This window comes from Crinia signifera, chromosome 5 (genome assembly GCF_055691185.1).
Source record: "Crinia signifera chromosome 5, ASM5569118v1, whole genome shotgun sequence".
NCBI classification, from domain to species: domain Eukaryota; kingdom Metazoa; phylum Chordata; class Amphibia; order Anura; family Myobatrachidae; genus Crinia; species Crinia signifera.
Window position 1 is genome coordinate 79,345,832 of NC_139221.1, and position 24,537 is coordinate 79,370,368.

General features: G+C 43.1%; 1 protein-coding gene across 2 annotated transcripts in view; it reads right to left on the minus strand.

Moving 5' to 3' along the window:
* LAMA3 (laminin subunit alpha 3) overlaps positions 1 to 24,537 on the minus strand; it is a 208,285-nt gene that overhangs the window by 39,503 nt on the left and 144,245 nt on the right. For both annotated transcript variants that reach the window (XM_083187511.1, XM_083187512.1), the window contains exons 41-48: positions 12,461 to 12,574; positions 7,677 to 7,795; positions 6,672 to 6,752; positions 6,445 to 6,551; positions 6,151 to 6,192; positions 4,946 to 5,097; positions 3,900 to 4,010; positions 2,950 to 3,061 (exon numbers count right to left, since the gene is read on the minus strand). In XM_083187511.1, coding sequence (XP_083043637.1) covers positions 2,950 to 3,061; positions 3,900 to 4,010; positions 4,946 to 5,097; positions 6,151 to 6,192; positions 6,445 to 6,551; positions 6,672 to 6,752; positions 7,677 to 7,795; positions 12,461 to 12,574 — 838 coding nt within the window. The remainder of the gene's footprint in view (positions 1 to 2,949; positions 3,062 to 3,899; positions 4,011 to 4,945; positions 5,098 to 6,150; positions 6,193 to 6,444; positions 6,552 to 6,671; positions 6,753 to 7,676; positions 7,796 to 12,460; positions 12,575 to 24,537) is intronic.

Sequence of the window (24,537 nt, forward strand, 5' to 3'; positions counted from 1 at the left end):
AAAGAACAACAGTGCTTTGTAACAAAAAGGAGCACAAAAACAATCAGCATTAATAGTTTACTTCTAATTAAAATATTAGGGTTAATTCCAAAATGTATAGTGCACCTTTGATAGCAAGGTTAGTATGCACTTGGCACCTCTCAGACTGGGCATCATTAAACAAAAGGTACAATCAGGGGGTCCAACAGGCCGACCAGGCCCTGGTAGAATGAAGGGGCGTGGCCACCAGGAAGTGGTGTTGTCAGGGCTAAAAGTAGTCGTGGAGAGGTGGGGGAACTCCTTTCCATCTGCCACCAAATAACGCCCCTCCCCCCACTAGGCAGAGCCAGGGTCAGTGGCAGGATTTTCGGTACCCCCATGCAAACTATAGTGCTTTTCTGCTAGAATCACTGTGCCAGGGCCAAGGCAGAGCTAAACTAGTTCCATCTCATCATTACAGGTGGTGGAACTCAGTTTCACCCCGTTCCCCCCCACTTTAACCCCTGAGTGTCGTCGTGTCGTCATGTCACAGTGGGGGCACCGATGCAGGTGTGATTGCACACAGTGCAGGGGAGAGAGGACAGGCTGCTGCTGTACCTGTCTCTCTCCCTGATCAGCACACGGCACTGAGCAGCATGTGCTGAGCCGAGGAGAGAGGCTGTGCTGCAGCGGCAGCCTGACATCTCTCTCCCACTGCTCAGCTCTGCAACGTGGGAGGGGTATCGGGATCCGGGCCGGGTAAAAATGATCTCCCCTCTGAACATGTCGACCTGAGTTTTCATGATTTGTTTTTCATCCATCCATGTGGACTCAGATTGGGAATGGTAAAGTGTGCAGAGCACGGCGGTAGCTGAGGGTACATGCTACACTAACTGGGGGTCCATGTCTCCAGGTGTCGACACTGACACACAAAAAAACATGAAAAACTGGACCCATTATAGTTAGGCCCTTTGCCACTGCTAAGTACATACAGGGCATGTGACAAAACAGAGGGCTACAGCCTGCAGAGCCTGCCAGAAGTGTACATGTACCTTGGCCCCATTATGTTTGCTTTTTCTACAGATTCCCATCTTATTTTTAGATGCTCAAAACACTAATTCATTGTATGTATAAATTAGAGAAGTGCGGGTTCAGTTTAATGCTGCCCATATACTTGTGCGATCGGATTCGATGCAACATTGAAGTGCGATGTCCATCGAACCCGATCGCATCTTGTGGTGCTAAAGTGCCCCCTATACAGCACAACACCCAATGTCGTATGCCATCTTCAGATGGCACATCAGGTGCTGGAAGAGGGTGGGCAGAGGGCGCTAGAAGTAGTGCTAGCGGTGGCGGCAGAAGTGTTTAAAACACTGAGCAGCCCTCTGATCGGCTGAGATAGCTCAGCCAATCAGAGGGCTGCCCAGTGATTAAACAATTCTGTCGCCAGAGTAGCGCTAGCGGGCGCCGGAGGTCAGCGGTGGCTGCTGAAGTGTTAAAAACCACATGGAATTGCTCATGCAATTTGATAAATATTATGTGCAGCATATAAGACCTTGAGACCCGACATGCGACCGGCGTGCCCGCGCATCGCGTTGATGGTACACATTTTGTGCATACAATCATTTGATTTATTGGCCAGAAGTGGTCGAATCGAATGATTACATGCAATATCTCACAAGTGTATGGGCAGCAATACACAGATTTACACAGATCTCAAAGCAGGATCTTATTGGCTTAGAAAAACATGTGACCCAATCTGAAAAATCCTAACTTGTGCAAATTTTGGCGATGAGACCCGAATAAATCCGAACCGCTCATCTCTAGTATAAATACACATCTACCAAACCAGTAATAACTAAAATATCCAGAAGGAAAATTGTGTCACTGAGATTAATTGGAAATTAATAACAGCACTGATTGCATTTGGAGCCAGTAGGCAATTCCAAAATGATTATAAAACAAATATCTTACATCACACAACAAAGTTCAGTACACATCAGTTCCATACATATTATGAGGGAGGTGAAGAAGATACTTAAGGATAATATATCTACAGCTAAATTTGCTTGAATGAAACCATTCTTTACAGGAGAGTTTCATGCCAAGATTGTGGTGTCTGAAGGGTTGCAACATGTGGGATCTTCCTATAGTACCAGAAGGCAGATTAGGATCTTTATTTACCAAACTAAAACAAAATAGGAAGGAACAAACAGACAGACAGACAAAGGGCGAAATGGAACAAATGACACGTTTTTTAGTGGGATTTAAAGCAGAGGTTTTTTTAAAATGTGTGTGAATCAATGACTAAAAACTTTTGAAAACATTGAACCTAGGGCACGATTCAGATCTGATCGCTGCTGTGTGAATTCGCAAGGCAGTTGGTTATAGAATGACTGCAAATGCATATGGATCGTAGCCAAACAGTGTCAAAATCCAGAATCTACAGTACAGTATTTTGATCGCTAGCCATTCGCACGTTGATTGACAGGAAGCTGCAGATTGTGGGTGTCGCCGGCCCATTTTCTGGGAGTGTCAGGAATAACGCAGACGTTCCCGAGTATTATAAGGGAGTGTGTGATGTCAGCTAAAGCCTCGATAACCTGTTTCTATAGCACAGTTACAGCAGGTTCCGGGTCACGCACAGACTGGAAAAATCATTTGATGGTGAGAGAGTTTCGAATAGATTTGCAGCTGGCCACCTATCCGAGTGGATTTCGCAAGCCATTCGCAGACTTACACAGGTGGGTTTTCACTCTATCAGGGCGGTGGCTATCTGATCGCAGGGCTCTGCTAGATGGCCCATCAGCGATCAGGTCTGAATAACCCCTCTATTACGCTTCTCCAAAGCAGGGAGACAGCAGTGTTCTGTGTACAACTCCACTGCAATATCAGAGATGTACATCACTGTGTCCCCAATATCATCTATAATGTAACAATTCTAGAAACACATTGCTGAACTGTATGAGAGTGACACAAATCCTGACATACTGTTGATATTGTTTAGGAGGAGATCAATGGTCAGCAGCATGTGACTAGCATTGCGGAAGGTATCTTCTGCATTCATCATGATGTTCTCATACTTCTTAGAATTCATTTCGGCCTGGAAGAGATAAGACGGAATATAACATTTGCATATCTGCAGTGTTGGGTCTGCTAGTAGATCTCTATATTATACACCAGTGGTTCTCAAACGGTGGCTGCACCTCCTGAACGGCATCGCTGTCATGTAGCGAAGGGGGATTCGCTAGGGGATCTCTAGTGCTAAGAGCATCGGACACCTTGCAGCACCCCGGGAATCAGCATAAACTAGTGCACATTGTTAAGCCCACTGCTCAGACTCCTTTATAACTAGCCAATCAAAGTCCAGGATGCAGGAAATCCCCGGGGATTGATCCAGCACGTATATTACATACATGATAACATGCATGTATATAGTTGTGCCTAGCAATCCCCCCCTCCACTACATGGATGTGGTCCACTACCCCACAGTGGGTTGCAGCCTTCTCAGCATGGGGTTGCGACTCTATTGGCCCAACTCTTGTCACCCACTGCCACTCCCTAGTCACCCTATGCGTCTCCATGCAGCCACTGCCTCAACCTCTCTCCCACAGCCACACTCTGCATCTTCCTGTCACCCACTGCCTCCCGGCAATCCACAGAGCCTTGACAGCCGGTATGAGCTTTGACATTCCCATAAATATATTAAAAAATACCATGCAGGGCAGGGACTCCAAAAGGAGCTTGTCTCTGCAATTGTGTAAGAAATTAAGTGATCGCATAAGCAGTTATGTCACTCTTGTTTTCTGCCTCCGCATTGCTGCCGCGCACATATGTGATGGCCGTTCTGCGGTACCTTGCTGGGGTCCTGTAATCATTTTTATTGTTTGACAGAGTCCCTGACCAAAATAGTTTGAGAACCCCTGTTATTGATCATTTACCTTTTCAAGCAGAGCTGCTATCTGCTGTTTTAGGCTGTTCGTTTCCGTCTCCAGACTGTTCACCTTGCGGCGTTGACTTGTCAGTTTACTGTTGTAACTGTCATACTGTAGCTACAATATAAATACAACAATAATTGTGACTATTAGCAATCAATTCTTGAGATGTGTCTTATGGATTGCTTACTTGTGTTACTTAGCTTTTGTTTTGCAATGTTGCATTTATAGGCTCTGTCAATGTGCTCAGAAGTATTTATATGATTGATAGTAAGGGGCTCAGAGACACTGAGCAACCTCTTGTTGCATGGACCCTTTCACCAGAACACCACTTGCACTAATTCAGATGACAACCCCAAGATTTCCAACTTGCATAGAGGTAAAAGGTTAGTGTGGGGAAGTGGGACTTAGCTGTTGACCAGGAGGTTAGTGTGGTACCTGTGGGACTTTGCTAGAGAGCAATAGATTAGTGTGGAACCTGTAGGGTGTGGGACTTAGCTGGTGATCTTCTTATTTTACATACTGGGGAGTGGAGAAATCAGGAGTAGAAAATGGGTTCTATTCCACCACTATTTGCTGTCACTTGCTTCTCCCTTTTACCTCACTACATTTCCTACATAGGGGGGTATTCAATCTCCTGCCGCTATTCACGATGGGGGAAATAGCGGCCGGGCCCTATTCAATGCTGTCTTCCCCAACAGCATTGAACAGGAATCTCGGCAGAACGGGCCCGTCTTTAAAAGCAGTCGGGCCCGTTTTACCGAGAACAGTTGGGAATTGTAGAGCTCGCGGCTGCACCTTGACAATTTCCGTCCGTATCTCGTGGCCACACCCCTTTTTGTCTCATGGCAGGCGGGACATTGAATCCTGTCTGCCGAGCTGACGTTGAGCCAGCAGAGAACAGTACAAGGTCACGGCTCTCGGGCCAGCCCGACAGTCGTGACCCGGGATTAAATATCCCCTATTATGTTATAGAGCGAAAGTCCTCCCTCACTAGAAGCTAATAAGTCATCGGTGCAGTTCCCATTCCAATCAAGGACAGATCCACTTACCTTTACTTCACGAATACGAGCCTCCAAAGTTCTAAGCTGTTCCAGTGCCCGACTGGTGGCATTGACACTCTGCAGCCTGGCCTTAATCAGGTTCAGTTCATCAATCATTGTCATTAAATCCATCAGAAGAATGTTGACACAGCCATCACATGCTGGAATTGAGTATATTTAGAAAGGCCACATTAATAACCATTAAGACTGAAGACTGCTACATTTACTCTTCTCTTAAACGGACATCTTAGTGTTTGAGTGCTGTACACTTATTTTATTGGGGAAATTACAACATCTAAATGTGGGGGAGTGCTTTCATGTGTAGGAGGTGGGCAAGCAAGAGGGGGGGGGGGGGGCTGGGAGGACTATTGAGCCTGCTTGGCGGTTTGAAGTAATAGTGATTTGGCTGGTTGTATTTATGCTTATTATGTCACGTGAATGCGTGAATGTGGGGATATAGAGTTGCTGATCTCACCCAGATATATTACTGTGAACAATAGTTCATTCATCATTTTACTGATTCCATATATATAGCAACTTGATCTATAATATTGGCCACCAAGGGGTATCAACGATAAATGTCATATATATTTGAGGCTTGATGTTCTCCTCACATAGACATATTATATATGTATATATGTGTGTGTGTGTCATTGGGTAATTGTGCTCAATTTTTCTATGACACGCCTCCACAATCCTAACATGATGCATGGACAATTTGCTTGAACAAATGATTTAGCAGTTGCTACAGAAATGAACACAAATAAATTCAGTGAGAAATGACATAAATTGGGCTTTGAATGGATTTCACACTTCCTTTTTCCATATTTGAAAATCTACCTCGGTGGGAAGAAAATTTGGTCAACTGAGAGAGTCATCGCCCCCATCAATGAGTATTGTGCTCATTGGTTGTGTTTCCAAAGGTACTGAAACTCGCTAAGCCAAGTGTATCACCCTGGAGGAAGACTATGTTGAGAAATAAAGGAAACCCCCCCCCCCCACCCCCAAAAAAATAATGTATTTTACATGCCTTTAAAACACGCTCTCGACTCTCATATATACAGCATAAATGTGTGTGTGTGTGTTATCTGCTTACCAGTTTCAACAAAGAACTGGTCTAATGAATAATGAAAACCATCAATCATACATACACTAATACACACAACAATTACGGTATAATATACAATGTTAATAGAGTTGATCATAGCCCTTACCCTCATCTGTTTCTGTATCCTTCGGATCTTCATCTAGGCATTCTGCAAACAAAATTTAACAACGTATAGATTACATTTTACATTGATTCAGTATGTTCTACTATAATTTTCCATAAAACCATGATACAAATTAGTGTAAAGAAAGATCTATGTACACAAATCAATACCTGACTTATAGTATACAGAAAATATAGTACAAAAGTGACAAAGTTCATGAACATGCTGCCTGACAATCTGCCAGAGGCCAGGGACATCCACCTGGGGCGCTTTCCAGAAACAGATGACCATTCTTACCTCCTGTTAGAGGGTCGCAACTGACCCGCTGCCCATTGTTACCACAGTTGCATGGTTGACACTTCTCACCAAGCCTTAATGGGTTACCATAATAGCCTTGTGCACATCTACACAAATAATGGAAAAAAAACAAGATGTTAGGGTCAATTCTATATTATACATCACATTCATCATTATAACTGGGTCCTGTGTCCTACAGGGAAGTGGATTGGATACTTATTACTTACTCTCCACAGTTGAACCCGGTATATCCTGGTTTGCAGAAACACTTCAGGTTCCTGCCACTGCCAGTACATCCTGTGGCAAAACTGCAAAGAACAACGTAAATTAAACCATAAGTGTGCATAAAACCTACCCATAAGCATAAAAAATGAAAATAATACAATATTATACAATATTATACAATATATAAAAATTGAGACTTGAGGCCTTCTGCAGGCTAGTCATCAGAGATCAGTTGTTTACTGTACACTAGCTACAAGAGATGGGTGGCTTGCTCCACCGTGGTCATCAAAGACTGGCAGCCTGTAGTATTAGGGCACAATAGCCTGGCGGCTTGCTGTACTCTACCTACCAGAGACTGCAGTTCAGCTGTCACCTAGTAGCCAAATTCTGGATGCAGTCTGCTGTCACCAGAGGCATAAGCACTGCTATATACTAGCCACCAGGGTCTGGAAGTCTGCTGGACATACAGATGGAGCCATCCTCATCTGTCCCTTTAATGGGATTAAGTGAGCCAGAGCTGTCGGACTTAATCCTCTGATGTATTGTTCTATGTATTGTATTGAAGCTGAGAACAATAGATGATAATAAGCCTTGGTCAGCCATGTCTCACCGGAGAAGGCTAGTTGAGGAATGCTACATCTGTAAGCCAACAACTGGAGTACAGCTATACACTTATCACTGCAATGGTGGCTGGGGCTTGTATATTAATTTGTGTGACCATTCGAATAATATTACAATATTGGATTAAGTGAAACAGAAATAAGATTCTCCTAATGGTGCATACGGCCAAATGTTGGACATGAATTATAGTCTGATGATTTTACACTTGGTTATTGCAATATTTATGTTTGTTTTCCATGTCACATATGGCATAGAGCATTGAGGACAATCATTATTATTCACTGTAGAGGTAACATTATAAAATGATCAGGGAATGTATATTTCTGTGCTTGCCCTGCTTCTAACATTGTTCAGCTTAGACCACAGATTAATAGGAGAAGGGATACCTGTTTGAGAGCACAGGGAGAGGACAAGCACATACGCTGCACGACCCCTGTGTGACATTCCCACTGTAGCCATCTTTGCACAGTTCACAGTTGTCACCCGCTGTATTATGCTGGCAATTCTAAAGGAAACAGACAGAGACAAACAGACTTAATAAAATGATGTTTCATTCATAACAATGTCCAGGTGTAGACTCTAAATTGCAGTTCTGGGTTTATGGATGCTACTTTGATGAGGATAAAAGCAGACTTTAATTTATAATGTGACCCATGTGGTACACATCGCTGTACATATAGCACACATTAGAACAATACAGGGTACACAGAACTAAACAGTAACTGAAGAACAAAAGCAGAGCACAGGTAACAATTAGCAGGAATAACAATTCTTAGCTCACAATACGGCTGAGCTGTAGGGAAGCAGAGGAGCAGTCTGCATGTTACCAGGGACAGGTTGATGAGGGACACAAGTGAGAAGAGATGTGGGTATAGATGGTAGGTGGGTAAGAGAGCTGTATTCGAAATGCAAGACGAGTGCTGTGAGAACAGGAGGGAAGAGGGCCCTGCTCTTAGGAACTTACAGTCTACAGCGCATAGGCCTGTGTCTATGGCATGTTATATTCTGCCTTCTCCCCGTCCTGATCATGACCTCTACACACAGGGGGTTATTATAGTTGATTTGTGAGTCCTTTAAATGCCGCCCCCGCACAAACTCCTGCCCCCGTGCGCGCACCACATATCCCTGCATGCATGCAAATGGATATTTAGCATAAACATCCATTCACAGCCTTGTATGCCGGGACAAAATCATTTGATGGTCACTGACCATCAAAAGATTTTTCAAGCGCTCGGAGATCTAAGACACCTCTATGGTGTCTTAGATCTGTGGGTTCCCCGTACGGGAAGAGGGAGAGCAGCTGATGTCAGCTGCCCGCCCCCCCGCACCCAAGTCATTGCCAAATCTCCATGGAAATGGGGACAACCATGAAACACTGGACGTTCCCATAGGTGCAGCCCCTCGCCACCGCCGCCCCACCCCCCCCCTCCCGCACTGCTAGGTGCAAACGGGCCGGCGAACAAGCAATTTTTTATGCGCATGGGAACGAATGGAACAGAATAAGGTCCACAGTCTCTATCTGTTACCTGGTAATGTATATTAGTCAGCTGGGAACATGTGGGGCCATATTGTCACGAAGATGCTTGTACTGTATGTCCCGGAATATTGTGTTCTCGTGTGAAGGTGATGTACTAATTGTACTGAGTATGTTTCAGACCCATTGTTAGACACTAGTCATGTTTTCCCTTTTTTAGACATGATGACATTGTTCTTGTAGTCTGATATTAAATGTCCGCATACTACAGCAGCACAGTCCTGTAAAGGCTTGTCCCTGCCTGAGCTAAGAACCGTTCTCCGGGCCACTCCCTCAGCTCATCTGCTTACTCTGCAAGCCACCTATATACAGTATTACACACACACAAACTCTGCTCAGTAACATTGACGTTCCGAGGATCTCTTCTTGGCCTACTTATTAGTGGTAATGTCTTGCTCCTGTTTGCTCAGGTGTATTACATCAGTTCAGCAAGTATTCATTGGACAAATCAGAGGGGAGATGCACTACTGAGCCTTAGATAGTGATAAAGTAGTGAGAGATAAAGGGCCAGATTCTGTAAGCTTCAGAAGTGATAAAATGGAGAGTGAACAGCCAATCAGCTCCTACCTGCCATGTCACAGACTGTGTTTGAAAAATGTCAGACAGGAGCTGATTGGTTGGCTGTTTATCACTCTCTATTTTATCACTTTTGAAGCTTTGAGAATCTGGCCCAAAATGCCAGATGATCAGCTTCTAATTACCATGTTACAGGTTATGTTTGGAAAATGTCAGTTAAGAACTTGATGGTTGGCATTTTATCTCTCTCCACTTTATCCTTCTCTAAGGCTTAGTAAATCTGACTCAAATTCCTTGTCAGCAAGTGATACAGCCCTAGCCAGCACCAGGACGGCGCTCCCTGGTGCACTGTGGTGTATGAGGGTCCCTCCCCCTAACCTGTGGTGTCACGCAAGGTGATGGGGATGGCAGCAGAAGAAGTGTGAAGAGCCACCTGGACACTGAGAAGCTCTACACACTGCAGAGTGCATGTCCAGGGGGCCACTCCAAGCAGCGCTGAAGGTGTCCTACCATTCAAGACAGCCTGCTGGCAATTTGCAAGGGGCCGTGGGCCAGCTGTGATGCTGCCCTCAGGGAACTGTGCTATGGGCAAAGGTACCACTCCCACACCCCTCCATGCCTTCTCCCTGTTTATACAGTAAGCTTGATTTTTCACTTGTATCATTATCAGGTTTTTTTTCTATGAAAGAGCAACTCTGTTCGCTTTGCCAATGCCTGATTGCCACTTTATGATGCACGTATGCCTATTCAAATGCAAGTGGAGGTACAGCTGAATTACGTATGAATTTGTATTGCATTGCCTGTACTGTTAGTTCCGGAACACGTGTAATGCAAAAACATGATTGCCGACCCTCCTAGAATGTCCGGGAGAGTCCCAGAAATTGGGTCCCCCTCTCAACCCCTGTAAAGGGGGGCAACCCTCCTGCAGAGCCGTCCGTCTCTCGCGACCCGCCCCTTGGCGGGAGATTACTTGGGTCAAATGATGCAAAATGCTGCATTTTAGCCCCGCCCATCTCAGTGCAATTCCAGAATTACCAGCATTGCACAGGGGCCATGGCTAAAATGTCACAATCACTCTAGCCCCACCCCCAAACAAGTCACCCCTCCCATGGCTTCACCTCATCACGCCCCTTTTTGCTCCCGATGACAGCCCTGTCCCCCTGCCTCACTGAGAAAGTAGGCAAGTATGTGCAAAAACCTGAATGATGTATTTGGCAAACTACACAATTATGTTTAAAAGCTTTAATTTTACTATTCTTTTGTAATTTTATATGATACCCTATGAACCATACATGCTATACTGTACCCCAAAAAGTACAATAGTAGTTTTACATAAAACATTCTGTAAAAGGGTTAGTTTAGTAGCTAGTGTACAGTATGTGTATTTTACAGGGCCCTGGACCAAATCCATCAATAAATACACATATGTGCAGCATTTGTAGTGTAGATGCGTTAGAGAGCTCAGGTTGTAGAACCACATTCCAATCTCTGCACACATATTAATATTCAATTTGCCTCCCAGTGATACAAAGCGTTGGGGAAAAACGGTCATATTACTCCCATTATTGCTGTATTTAATGTGCTAACTTTATAAGAATGTGCCAAGTCACTGCTTGTCCATTTATACCATTATTTAAAAAAATATTAATATGTTAATATATACCGTAGCTCAAAAAATACAAAATGGGCCTAATTCAGCATGTATCGCTAAGTTGAGAAAAAGCGAGTTCCACCCATGAATAAAGAAAAGACAAAAAAAACCACCCGTTACAATTGCAAAGCACGATGCATACGCAGAGCCATTTGCAAAGGCCGGAACATTGGAGAGTACTTTCCATCTGCCTAGTCATAAACTCACACAATTCTGCTGAAGCCACAGGCTGGAAGTACTGCTGTACAGTACAGTATATCTCTATGTTATTTATATATCAATATATTTGTAGTCAATCGTTTGAAAGTTTTGGGTTCTTTTTAACCTCCCAGTCTACATTTCCTATTCATTTTCTATGGTAAGAACCAGTTTTGCTGTGAGTGTTACGCAGCCTTGGAACACTAGATATGCTGATTTCAGATTAAGTAGTATACTGTGACAGTTATGTGCGCTTTTATCTCATCCTAACATTTAAAACACAACGCTTCCTTTGTGTCAATAAAACTGCACAGATCAGTGTCATGATTATTATGTATCTTTGTATAACTTTCAATATTTTGGGGGGCATACTGGAAAATAACTGCAATTTGAATGGGTATATGGGTCCTTGAAGATGGCATTGCTTGGGCTGCATGTGATCTAGTTACATAACCAGATAGCCAAACAACTAGATCTGTACAAGTTCTATTACCACTTTATGTGAAATGCAATAGAGTTTGGCATTTAGGGGGTGATAGAAAAGTAAAAGAGGAGCAAGTTTACACCTTGACAAAGCCATGTTGCACTGAAGGGAAGATTTAAAATGTGCAGAAATAATTAGTTATACTTCAACTGTAATATCAAAATAAAGCTGTAAAGTATTTCTGGGCTACATGCAAAAGCTGCAAATATTATCCCTGCATGCCAAAATAAATACATTGCATTGCAACAATGGCAAATCTATGGGTACAAGCAGGGGTTAAAGCGTGTGTGTGTGTGTGTGTAGTCCTAACAGAAATCCACGCACACACTTGCTATGCACACACTTGCCATGCCAGTTTCCATCAATGTCTCTGGAAGATGGAACTGGCAAAGGAGCTGGAGAAGACTTTGTCACTGTCCAAGAATCTTTGACATCTAACCATGCGCCATCTTTCAAAGTACAAACTGGCTCCTTTATTTGCTCCCAACTCAATATCAGCCCCTTGGTGTCACACGTATTTACCATAACAGCAGTCAGTAACCAGTTGTATAGAAATAGGATATATACTATAGACAGAGGATGGTGTGATAGTGATCTTCCTATGCAAGTAAAAGCAGCAACATCCCTACTTGGTACATTACTTGCCATACGAGTGTCAGTAATATTTGCCTATTAGCAGCATCAGGAACTTATAGAACAAATGACACTAGTGTAAAGTCCCCATATACAAGAAGATGGATTAAGCTGTAGTACACATAAATGTGCCAGTCATGATTATGGTACTCACTATACATATTCCAGATCCATCGTGGCAACGTGTGGAATGGCCATTACATCTGCAAGGGATGCACCTTCCTAGGTACAATCCTGTATTCTCCCGATAATATCCAGGAGAACACTCCTGTAATAAGAGAAAATCAAAGCAATCTGATTACTGATTACAAATCAATTTTCGCATTTACGTATAATATTATTAAGATGTAAACATAAATGCTGCAATGTGCGCACAGGAAGTTTGGGTATTTATATATTATAGGTTTTCATCATTTGAGATATATTACACTATTATACAGTATATAATACCTCATTTACCTTTACCACATTATTTATGCATAAGGTAGTTAACTAATGGGCTTTCCCCTATACTGTATCACAGGGTCTTCAACCCATGGCCTGCAGAGCTGTTCTATATGGCCTACCAACCGGGGGACAGGCTGGGGGGAGAGGTGGTGATGACACTGGCACTGAAAGCTGGGGGAGCTATCACAGCCAGGGGAAGAGGGGAGATGCTCAGGCTCACACAACACAGGCAGGAAATAGCAGGACGTGGGTAGTGGGTGGAAGGGTACTTATTACACTGCTATATATGGGGGGTGGAGCAGCTAGAGGATGTGGAAAAATGACACTGCTATGGGGGGCAAGGTTCTAATGACACTGTTCTGGGGAGGGAGTCCTTTGAAAAGTGGTAATGTGACACTGGGGGTGTGGGATCTGATAACACTGCTATTAGGGGGGGAGGTGGGAGGCAGAGATACATGGAAAGTGGGAGCTCAACGGGCTAGTGACACAGCTATGCATGGAAGGTTGAGATACATGGAGAGTAGGGGCTCAATGGGCTAATGGTACTACTTTGTGGAAAGGGGACATAGACATGTGCACGGTGGGTGGGGTGCTTTTGTGCACAGGCCTATTCTAATGGAGTCTAAATACCCCAGGATAACTTAAAGCCCTCAGGCTTTTTTATGTTTAATGTGGCCCACACTGTCTTAAAGGTTGAAGACCCCCACATATGATGATTTGACAACTATTCCCTTTAACTCCTAGCAAACTATATAGTGCATACATACTGAAGGATATTGCTAACAATATCATTCAGTCTTTGGGCCACCGCTCCGTACAGTGTTGAATATAAAGTCAAATTGAAATGTATGTACAGAGGACATTGTTAAGCATCCGCAGGAGTGTGCACCGTTAATGATATTGAGCATTCATACTAAGGGATTTTAAAACTGACATAGTTCAGGCAAATTAGTAATATTGTACCTGTATAAAATAGTGTGTGTGTGTGTGTGTGTGTGTGTGTGTGTATGGGGCTTTACACAGTAGATCTACAGGTGGTGCTATTTATTCCTAAGGATACCTTGAAAACATCACTGTGGATGAGGACTGAGTTTGAGAAACACTGCTTTAGCAGCACAGATATACAGTATTATGCTTTTTAGAAACTTAAGACATGCAATTTAAAGACACAAATATATGTTGGATTACTGCTTTAAAGAACAAGAAACCTTTTAGCCACATTTTGTACATCACCTATCACATTACAGTTATGGGAAAAGGATTTTCCAGCAGAACTCTGTCTGTACGTGTTCAGCACATGAAAGTTTATATACATTTCATCCAATAAGTCATCAAAGGAAGTAATTACCCCGGGAACTCTTGAAAACACTTTAATATGATTTTCTTATCTGTACAGTATAATGATCTAATGACATGCACAGTGAAGCCAGACAACCTGTGGCAGGAAAAAGAGGCAATATGGAGGCATTTGCACAAACTGGCTTTATATTACCTAAGTCCCCCCTCCTTTTCCCCGATCCAGTGAGTTTTTAGTGCAGCAGGGAACCTTGTCAGTGATCGGCGTAGGAGGTTGCTTCCACAAAATGTGGAGAAGATGATGTTCATCAAAATTAATTATGAATTCCTTCAGGAAGAACTGCAATTCCCTTCAGAAAGTACAGAGGACCTGTGATGGTGGATTCCAGCAAATACGAATTAATACTTGTGAGGATGAGGATGTACACACTGAAGAGGGTGAAGAATTGGAGGATGAGGAGGACATCTTGCTTTTGTAGGCCAGTTTGTGCAAGGAGAGATAGATTAATTGCTTCTTTTTTTTGTGGGGGCCCAAACAAACCAATAATTTCAGACACAGTTGTGTGGCAGACCCTGTTGCTGAAATGACTGGTTTGTTAAAGTGTGAATGTTCTATTTATACAACATAAGGGTGGGTCGGCAATTCCATCTTGCACCTCTTTTCTTTGCATTATGTGCTCTTCGGGGCCTAGTTTTTAAAACTGCCATCCTGTCTGCCGCTGCAGTGCCACAGGTTTGTGCCGCCCACTTGGGTCACTTAGCTTAGTCATCTAACTACCTTGGTGCAACCTTTTGGTCTCAAAACAATATTGTGAGTTGTGAGGTGTTCAGAAGAGACTGGAAATGAGTGGAAATTAATGTTATTGAGGATAATATTACTGTAGGAACAAATACAGAGCCAAAACCAAAACCCAGAAGTGTTGTGATGCCAAAAATAATCCAGATACAAAACACAAAGGGAGATCCAGATCCAAAACACAAAACAGGAAAAAATGTCCGGTGCACTACTCGAATACACACACTCACACACATACACACACATTTTACCTATCATTATATTTGTGGAGGGTGGGAGGAAACTGGAGTACCCAGAGAAAACCGACACTCGGGGAGAACATACAAACTCTGCACAGTTAGGGCCATAGTGCAAATTGAATCCCTAACATCAGTGCTGTGAGGCAGCAATGCTAACCATTACTCCATATTGCTCTGGCTTATGCACCTTGCTTTAAGAGACATCAATCCACAATATTAAAACCATCAGAACATATATATACAATTTCCTAATATGTTAGATAACATGTAGTTCCAACAATGCATGTCACTGTATTGCTCCACTGTGTTTTACCCAACAGATCAATGTGTAAAGACAGGAATAATTACAAATTTATCACCACTTAAGAATGCTGAGCCAAAAATTCTACCAGGATAAAGGAACCCTGACACCACCAGCACATAACACGAAACAAAAAGGGGGTGGGGGCGAGTAAGGTTGAAACTTGGGTCCCAAATGTACCATAGCAAAAGGTCGACATTGAAAAAAAGGTCAACACTAGAACAAAGTCAAGATTCACAAGAAATCGACACAATGAAAAGGTCAACATGAAAAATATATACACCTGAAAAGGTGTTCTTTTGAATATAAAACTTTTGGTGTTGACCTAGACACTACAGACCTATCAAGGGGATACCCATCGCAGGTTCGCTTCGGTTGCTTTGGGAAATAAATTGCTAAAGGGAAAAAAATGTTGAAGTAGATAGCGCCAGTGTTAGCCCATTGACCTTGCTCCTCCCCCTGCCATCGTATGTCACATGGGTGTGACATCGGAGGTCATTTAGCCTTTTAGGATCAAGCAACTACCATGGATTTATACACCAAATTATCACTGACAAAATATCAGTCATGAGACTTTACATGAGTTTACATGTGATAAAGTGGAACCATTGCCTTCGCTCAGTGTAGCAGATATTTATGGTTGTGAGTACAATATGCCGCCTTTCAACTCACCAGGAAATACAGTAGTGACATCATTAAGGATGATGCAGAGAGGTATCACTAGTTCCCAGATAATTAATAGGCTGCTTCCAATGAATGTTGGTGCAGCACAAAAAATGCCTTATTAGCACAGAAGTAACAGGTTCACTATAGGAACCTGTGGATTAGGGTATAGATAAATGCCACTATTCTGACACTTGATTAACACACTGAATAAATAACTGAGCAGAAGCTATTGATACGAGGCTGGATTGATAAGTAATGCCTCCATGGCTATACATTTTTTATTTGTGAATATTGCATTACATGAGTTCCTCATGTAGAAAAGTGTTCAAATGTGTTCAGAAATAAAAAACTTAAGCTTGCAGCAGGGCCCTCATACCTTTGACTGTCTGTTGTTACCCAGTTTGTTGTATCACTGTCTCCTTTGTAAAGTGCAACGGAATATGCTGCGCTATATAAGAAACTGTTAATAAATAAATAAATAAACTTATAGCCATCGAGGCATTACATTTTCAATTCAGCCATGACTTGTATTGCCATAAGTTTCTTTGTGTTTCTTTTAAGCTACGGACACTTTTGGTGCCTGTTGATAGGTTGACAGTCAATAGTTTGACCGCTATTGGTTGACAGGCAAAATTTCAACATGGTCAAAAAGGTCGACACTGACAAATGTTCAACCCGAGCAATAGGTCAACATAGCAATGGTCAACATAGCAATGGTCAACATATGAAACGGTCAGCGTGGGGTTTTCACAATTTTTTTCATTCAGATAAGTTGTTTATACTTTACAATCCATGTGGACTACAATTGACAACGGTAAAGCACGGCAAGCGAAGCCATCCATGTGAGGGTAAGTGTAACACTAATTGGGGGTTCATGTCAACATAGACACAAAAACAAGGAAAACCCTTGTTGACATTATCATGTGTCGACCATTTCAATATTTTGCCTGTTTGAACCTTTTGTCCATGTCAACCTATTGCATGCCGACCTTTTCACCGTCAACCAATAGTGGTCGACCTAGTGATAGTGTCATCACTGCAGGAAGAAGTGTCCCTGCTATGGATCTTCCTATGCGGTAATGGGAGCTGGGTCAGAGGGCCTGGCTTACCCTGCAAGCTAGCTTGGGTAAGGTGCCCATACACGGTAACATTTAGCGGATGCAATGCGATGCGAGCTCCCGCACGCTGCACATACTTTTTGTACTAGATCACATTGCATGCGTTCAAGACGCATGCAATGTGATCTAGCACAAAACGCATGGTGCCTATCGCACAGTGTATGGGCACCTTTAGATTTTTAGCACTGGACCCCTAACAACTCTTTTTCAGTGAGCCGCGTCCTAGGTTATCATGGCAGGTTTTAGCAGCAGTGGAAAAAGGGTTAGAAATGCTGTACTCTGAGTTATTTAAGACCCCCAAGAGCTTTGTTTTAATAAAAGAACATTCATGAAATGAAAGAAAATATCCGGAGAACATGCACTCACATGCAGAACTCAGGCAGATCCTTGGCCGCCGGTGTGATCTACAGGCCCTGACAAACCTGCACTCCAAGGGCGGTATTCAATGAGCCAGAATCGTTGGTCACAGTGATCCAGATTTAACATTCGCCTGCCAATCGCCGGTTTTTAGCTGTGAATCGCCATGCATGGGGATTCGTGGGGAGTCGCCAAGTCACCCTATTCAACGTGGCTGAGAATCGCCGGCCCTAACGGCGATTCTCAGCCATACCGGCGTTTCCCTATACAGCCGCATTAATGTAGTCAGTTGTTTAAAAAAATGCAGAGAAATGCAAGAAAAAAGCAAATTACCCTGGACAAACGCTTCCCATACAGCATACGGCAAACGCTGGGTAATCTGCTCAAAGGGCAAACGAAGGAGTGAGGTGGGGAGGAGAATCATGGGTAAGTGAGGTGCACCATGGGTAAGAACAGTGCTTTGTGGGAGAAAAAAAAAATACCTGAAGAAATTAAATATATATTTGTATAGCACTTCTACGACCATGACATCACACAAGGGCAGCAAATAATAATACATTAGACTTGCATAGTTAAATAGAACACTTAAAACCAATTATTTCACATGTTCCTATAAAAGTTCACCAGAAAAAGATGACGAGGGACACTCGGTGAGGAACGGCGATATGAAAGAAGAAAAAGGAATCGCCAACTTCTCATTGAATACACTTTTGGCGATTCCCCTCAACTACCGTCGATTCCCCATGTAAAATCCTATAGACAAAAAACGGCGATTTGTAGAGAATAACATTTGGCGATTGCTGCTTCATTCACCGGTCGTCATCGGCGATTTCAGCTCATTGAATAGGGTGATTCGCATTTGGGGCTCCAAAAATCACCGTCAGACACGATAAAAACACAGAATCGCCATAAAACTTGGCGATTCCGGCTCATTGAATACCGCCCACTGTGTTACTAGTAAAAAACTGCACTGACTTTACATGTATATATTATTACCAGTTATTTATATAGCGCCCACATATTCTGCAGCGCTTTATGGAGAATATTTGGCCATTCGCACCAGTTCCATACCACATGTATACGCACATTCCTGCCAGGGTTTATTATGTTGGAAGCCAATTACTCCATAAGTGAATTGTGGGAGGAAACAGGAGTACCGGTAGAAAACCCACAAAAACTCAGCCATGCTAACCACTACACCATCTGTGCACTTCTAGAAGTACAGTATCAGAGAACCATCTCAACACAAAGTCACACTTTTTGTGATTTCTTATTCCATTACAGTCCATGCATAAGAATATCCATGCTTGTGCACAGGTGACTTAATTAGTACTTCAGTCAATTTAATTTAACCACCTAGACTCTAGCACGGATATAATGAATACCTAAACTATAATGGGAACTGTGCATTATGGAATTGGGAAAACTCTAAAACCTATTTATAATACTATAGATCCTGAGCATTTTGTTGATGCATTATAAAGCACACCGCATGCTGTAGTACTGGAATATGGCGGTCGAATCCAGGTATAATCAAATATGTTTACTTTTTATTTAACATAAAGGCTTTAACATATAGAAAAAAAGTTAACAGCAAAAAAAAGTTAGATCAGAATTCATTGTAATCTCAGATCTAGTAGTTTCACAGAATGTAAAATGACATCACAACATAAAGGTGACATATCTCATGCAGTTATTGTCAGCCCTGGTCACAGAGGCCGTAGAACAGTTATTAAAAGGATCTGATCGCATACGATTCATATCACTAACACAAGTGTTAATAATACATGATGATTACATTATACTTATTTTACATAAGATCAGGTTCATGTATGACCTCACCTTGTTCGCTTGTCCATTCAAGATATGCTGCTGTTGATTGTCACCGAGGGGCATTTGCAGAAACTGTAGCCTATGCTGTGTACCAACTGCCCCACACAACACCAGGCTCATCAAGCTTATCAAGCAGAACATGTTGTAATAAATAACAATGCAGATCCTTGTACTCGGCAAACCTCTCCGGCCAGGACAATAAATAGTTGTGCTGTGCTGTTCTGTAGTCTCCTACTTAGCGTCCATTCTTCACAGCACCCTGCAAGCTACAAAGCTGTCATCCACCTTGTCAGATCCTTCTTATACTGCACAGGTAGCCTGGCTTGTTACAAGGCACGCATGGTGCTGGGCTATGCTCCACCTCTCAAACCATTGCATTGCATGAGTCATATTGTGTAATAAATATGAGTGGCCCGAAGGGTTGACAGCCAGTTTACTATATGGTAGTGTATCTAAGGTGTGTCTGATAGCACTTCGCCTCCACCCTGGGAGAGTCAGACATCTGTAGACCACTTGTACAGTAAATCACAGCCTGAGTAATGCTGCAGACAAATAGGATGTATGTGTGATGGATCAGTCAGAGGTGCCACAGCTTCCTCTGGGCTACATATTTTCAGCATAGCACAGTTATACAGGAGGAGGTTAGAGAATCTGTAAAAGCAAGCCCTTACATGCTGCAAGCTGGGATATTCCTCATTGACAGTATTAGGATGGGCATTTGCTTCAGTAACCTGCTGGATGTAGCAGGTGATTGCATATTGGGGCAGTACGGACAGTGTAATGGTTAGCATTACTGCCTCACAGCGCTGAGGTTATGGGTTTGGTTCCCACTATGGCCCTAACTGTGCGGAGTTTGTATATTCTCCCAGTACTTGCGTGGGTTTCCTCCCACAATCCAAAAATATACTGGTAGGTTATTTGGCTCCCAAATAATTAACTCTAGAATGTCTGTGTGTGCGCGTGTGCATGTGGTAGGGAATATAGATTGTAAGATCCACTGGGGCAGGGACTGATGTGAATGTTCAACTATACTCTGTAAAGCGCTGCGGAATATGTGTGCGCTATATAAGTAACTGTTAATAAATAATAAATATATATTGGTATGCACAGGACATACAGGTAGTATGCTTGTACGGGGGACATACAGTGCAAATAAACCAAGTATATCAGACATTGAGCATCAATCCGTGAAAATCCGCAGTTAGTCGCTCAAGTCCGTAATCGTCCCAGTCCCCGGGATTTGCGCATGCGCGACTATGTGCATGTTCAAACCCGCGGATGCCAATAAATACACTGGACGTACAGCACCCCTGCAGACGCTTGGGGCAGGGGGCTGACTTCACATGTCATCAGCGCTCTCCCTGAATTTGGAGGACAGCATTAAAATGAAAAGAAAGTCCTGGCTTACTTTTCATTATGAACAGACAAAAAATCTTTTTCTTTGTGCGGAGTGGATGTGTACACGGATTCATTTGTCGGGGGGGATGAACGTTCGCCATGGTGGCGTTTACATGCAAATATATGCTGCCTAGCAAACAGGTCTGAATCAGACCCATGGCCATATGTGTACCAACAGTGTGTGCCCTGACTGTTACGCACCAGGCTAGGTCTGGCTCCAGAAGTGACTCTGGTATAGTCACAGGTAGCGCCTTCTGAGAGCAGATTATGGCACGTTATGTCACTACTGTGTATAGTATAACGCAGTGATAGGCTACATCATACACGTCATGTGCTGCCTGCATGGGGTGACACTCTAACCTGACAAAGTGATGTACTTCTCAATGATAAGTTGTATTTATACATGTAATAGAAAGAAAGACATCTATCTGTGATAGGATTCCAGCGTGGATTATAATGGAAGATAACATGTTACAAGTATAAAAAAAAACAAATCCAGAAGGTTGTGGAACATGTACAGTAGGTTGCAGGTGAAGGCCCAGAGGATCACCTGTTCTCCATCACTGTTGTAAAGAGTCTGTATTTTCTGTGTACACAATGTGTAAACTGTATATATTCATATATATTTAATATCAATACAAATGCAGTAGCATCTCAGATATGTAATATATTCTATTGCAAACTACTATATTTGATGTATTATGAAAGAGCCTACTCTTCCAGAACATCCTGTATCCCACACCATCATCGGCTCCGTGGAGGTGTCGTCTAATCAAGTGGCACAACTGCCCCCTAGTAATCAGCAGCATCTCTGGGAACTCTCCTGGCATGGAAGTTTTAAAAGTTGTCAAGTATGGGACAATGGGCCTGATTCAAAGGTGGATGTAGTTTTGATGTTTCGGCACTGTAAGCAGTGGTGTAACAATGGCACTGCAGCCCAAGCGGTGGCTTGGATGAGCCGTCGCTGTGGGGGCACATGGCCTTGGCAGATTGTAATGGGTCTGACCATCTGTATGGAATCTGCTGAAAATGTCCCTCTAAAAATGTCTGCTGAAAGAGGTCCTACTGGGTAGTGTATATTGCTACCCATAAGTTACGGATTCTGGTTAGCAATATATATAACCCCTGGCAATGAGCATGTAAACCCCCGGGAACAAGCATGTAACCCCCTGGCAATGGGCAGATAATTCCATGGCAACTAGCATGTCATTTTGTTTCTGTGCAGGGTAAATACTGGCTGCTTTATTTTTACACTGCAATATAGATCTCACTTTGAAGTAAAACCCCACCCAAATCTAATTATCTCTGCACAAGTTACATCTGCCCCACCTGCAGTGCACATGGTTTTGTCCATCTAAGAAGGATTTTGTCAGAAAGAGTGAACTAGAATAAGGCCCTATGTCTGAGTGGATGCTGTTATTGTATAAGATGTTGCTATGATTATACATGTCTTGTTTTATTCTGTAATCACTATTATATTTGTGCCGTGTGTGTGAATCACTGTTTTTGATATTGAATGTTTTTTTTAGTAATATATTTTCCTGTCTTTAAATAAAAAAATAAAAGAAGATCAGGGTCCTGACATACAGGGCCAGTGACAAGGGGGAATGAAAAGTGGACAATTGTACCAGGCCCCGACCTTGTAAGGGGCCCCAATGTCCTAAGAGGCTATAAGCATGGCTGTGGCAGTGCAGTGCCTAGCAATGGTTTTCTAAAATGGTGCTGGACAGCCACCCGCCCGCTTGGATTACTGGAAGGGAACCTACTTGGACCCCCCACTGGTGACCCCCCTCCCTGGGCCTAATCGCCTGTCTGGCTACCTGCACTACTGAGTTTAGTGAAACAATGTGACACACTGAACCGCACGACACACAATTGCCCTCTCCCTCTTCTGTCCCTGCAGGGGTGACAGTCAATCCATCTAGGTGGAGCCTTAATAGTGGCGCAGACGGTACCAGGGAGTTGTGTTGGTAAACATGACAGTGCCACTCAATCTGTCTCATTTATGAACAGGCAGTTATACATTTTAACCCCCCCCCCCCCCCCCGATAATTAAATATACATTATGCAATGTAAACGTAATATAAAACCACAGGTGCTATTATTGCCCACCATGTTCAGCAGTAGTGCAGCTGATTTATATTACATTGCATAGTGAATATTAATTATCTGGGTTTTTTTTTTGTAATAATAATAATAACAGCATTCAATATGCAATATAATAAAAATCCTCTGCTTGAGAGGGGGCGATGTTGAGGGGACCGCAGAGATATTAACATACTGGGCCCCAAGATTTCTGTTGCCAGCCCTGCTGATGTAGAGCTGATCACAACTTGGCTGCAGATGCTTCTGTGTTGTGTGCACAGATATAAAATATATAGGGCCAGATTCTCTCAGCTTCAAAAGTGATAAAATGGAGAGTGATAAACAGCCAGCCAATCAGCTCCTACCTGCCATGTCTGTTTGAAAAATATCACACAGGAGCGGATTGGCTGGTTGTTTATCACTCTCCATTTTATCGCTTTTAAAGCTTACAGAATCCGGTCCATAGTCTCCTCTGTGCAGTGGTCTATCAGGAGTGTACAGGATTGGACTGGGCTACCTGGGGAACAGGAGAAACCCCAGGTGGGCCCCACTGCCTGGAGGCCCACCTAATCCTAGGGATTAGGCTCCAGACTGTGCATTTTAATTACATATTATACATGTTACATTATACTGCATATGACTATGGTGTATTTTCTGCAGTGCATTGCAGTTATTAATCTGGTTGATTATCATGCATGTACTAGCAGAATTTACTAAATTTTATTTTGTTACCTGTAGGGACCTGTGTGATTGTTTTTTTCATATGGGGGCCAATGGTTTTTTTTTTACCTGTGCGTGCCAATGTGTTTTCCCTGTGGGGGTCTGATTGTTTGCCCTGGCAATTGAAAAAAATTGTTTGGTGTGCCGCAAGTTGAAAAAAAGTTAAAAATCACTGCTCCATACCTCCCAACTCTGGAGGAGTCCGAGGAGGGACGCCGTAGGCGTGTTGGAAAATTTGGGGGTGTGGCCTAATTTTGGGCGTGGCCTATACGCGCGGCTCTCCCGCGAGGCCACGCCCCCATTTTGCCGCTATGGGGGCATGACCTAGAGGCTCTGTGAGCCTCTAGCCATGCCCCCAGCCCCCTGGCTACGGGAATAGACACTGTGTGCATGCGTGGGACACTGCTGACCGCGGGAGGGACAGCGGGACAGGCCCTGATAATCGGGACTGTCCCGCTGTAATCAGGACTGTTGGGAGGTATGCTGCTCTAATGGTTAGCCAAGCCTCTGTGGTGACTGGCCACACCTCTCAAGTGATTGGCCACACCTCTAAACATGGGCCGCTACCACTGCCTCAGTCCTACACTGTTTGTGTATGTGCTTGGTTTAATACCTGTCATTATTAGTGAGCCCTTGTGCCATCCCTATGGTACTGTCGGTGTAGTGAGGAAATATGTAATCACAAAATGCATATACATAAAGAAAGTCTCTTGCATGGGGCAGTCCAAAACATTACTTTTAATGTACTAATTAAAATTCAAAATATTTTCCACAGGTTATGAATGATTTTTTCAGCTACATATTTTGATAAATTATGCAATAATTTTTTTTTTGGTGAATTATCTCAGGAAACTGCTTAATTACCTGCATTCAAAAAAACAGTTACAGTTTTGTTATTGCTAATGAAAGAGTGGTGTATTTAGAGTTAAGCATTGGAGCCTGGGCACCAAATGGTTAATCTTCTTTTCCCAGTCG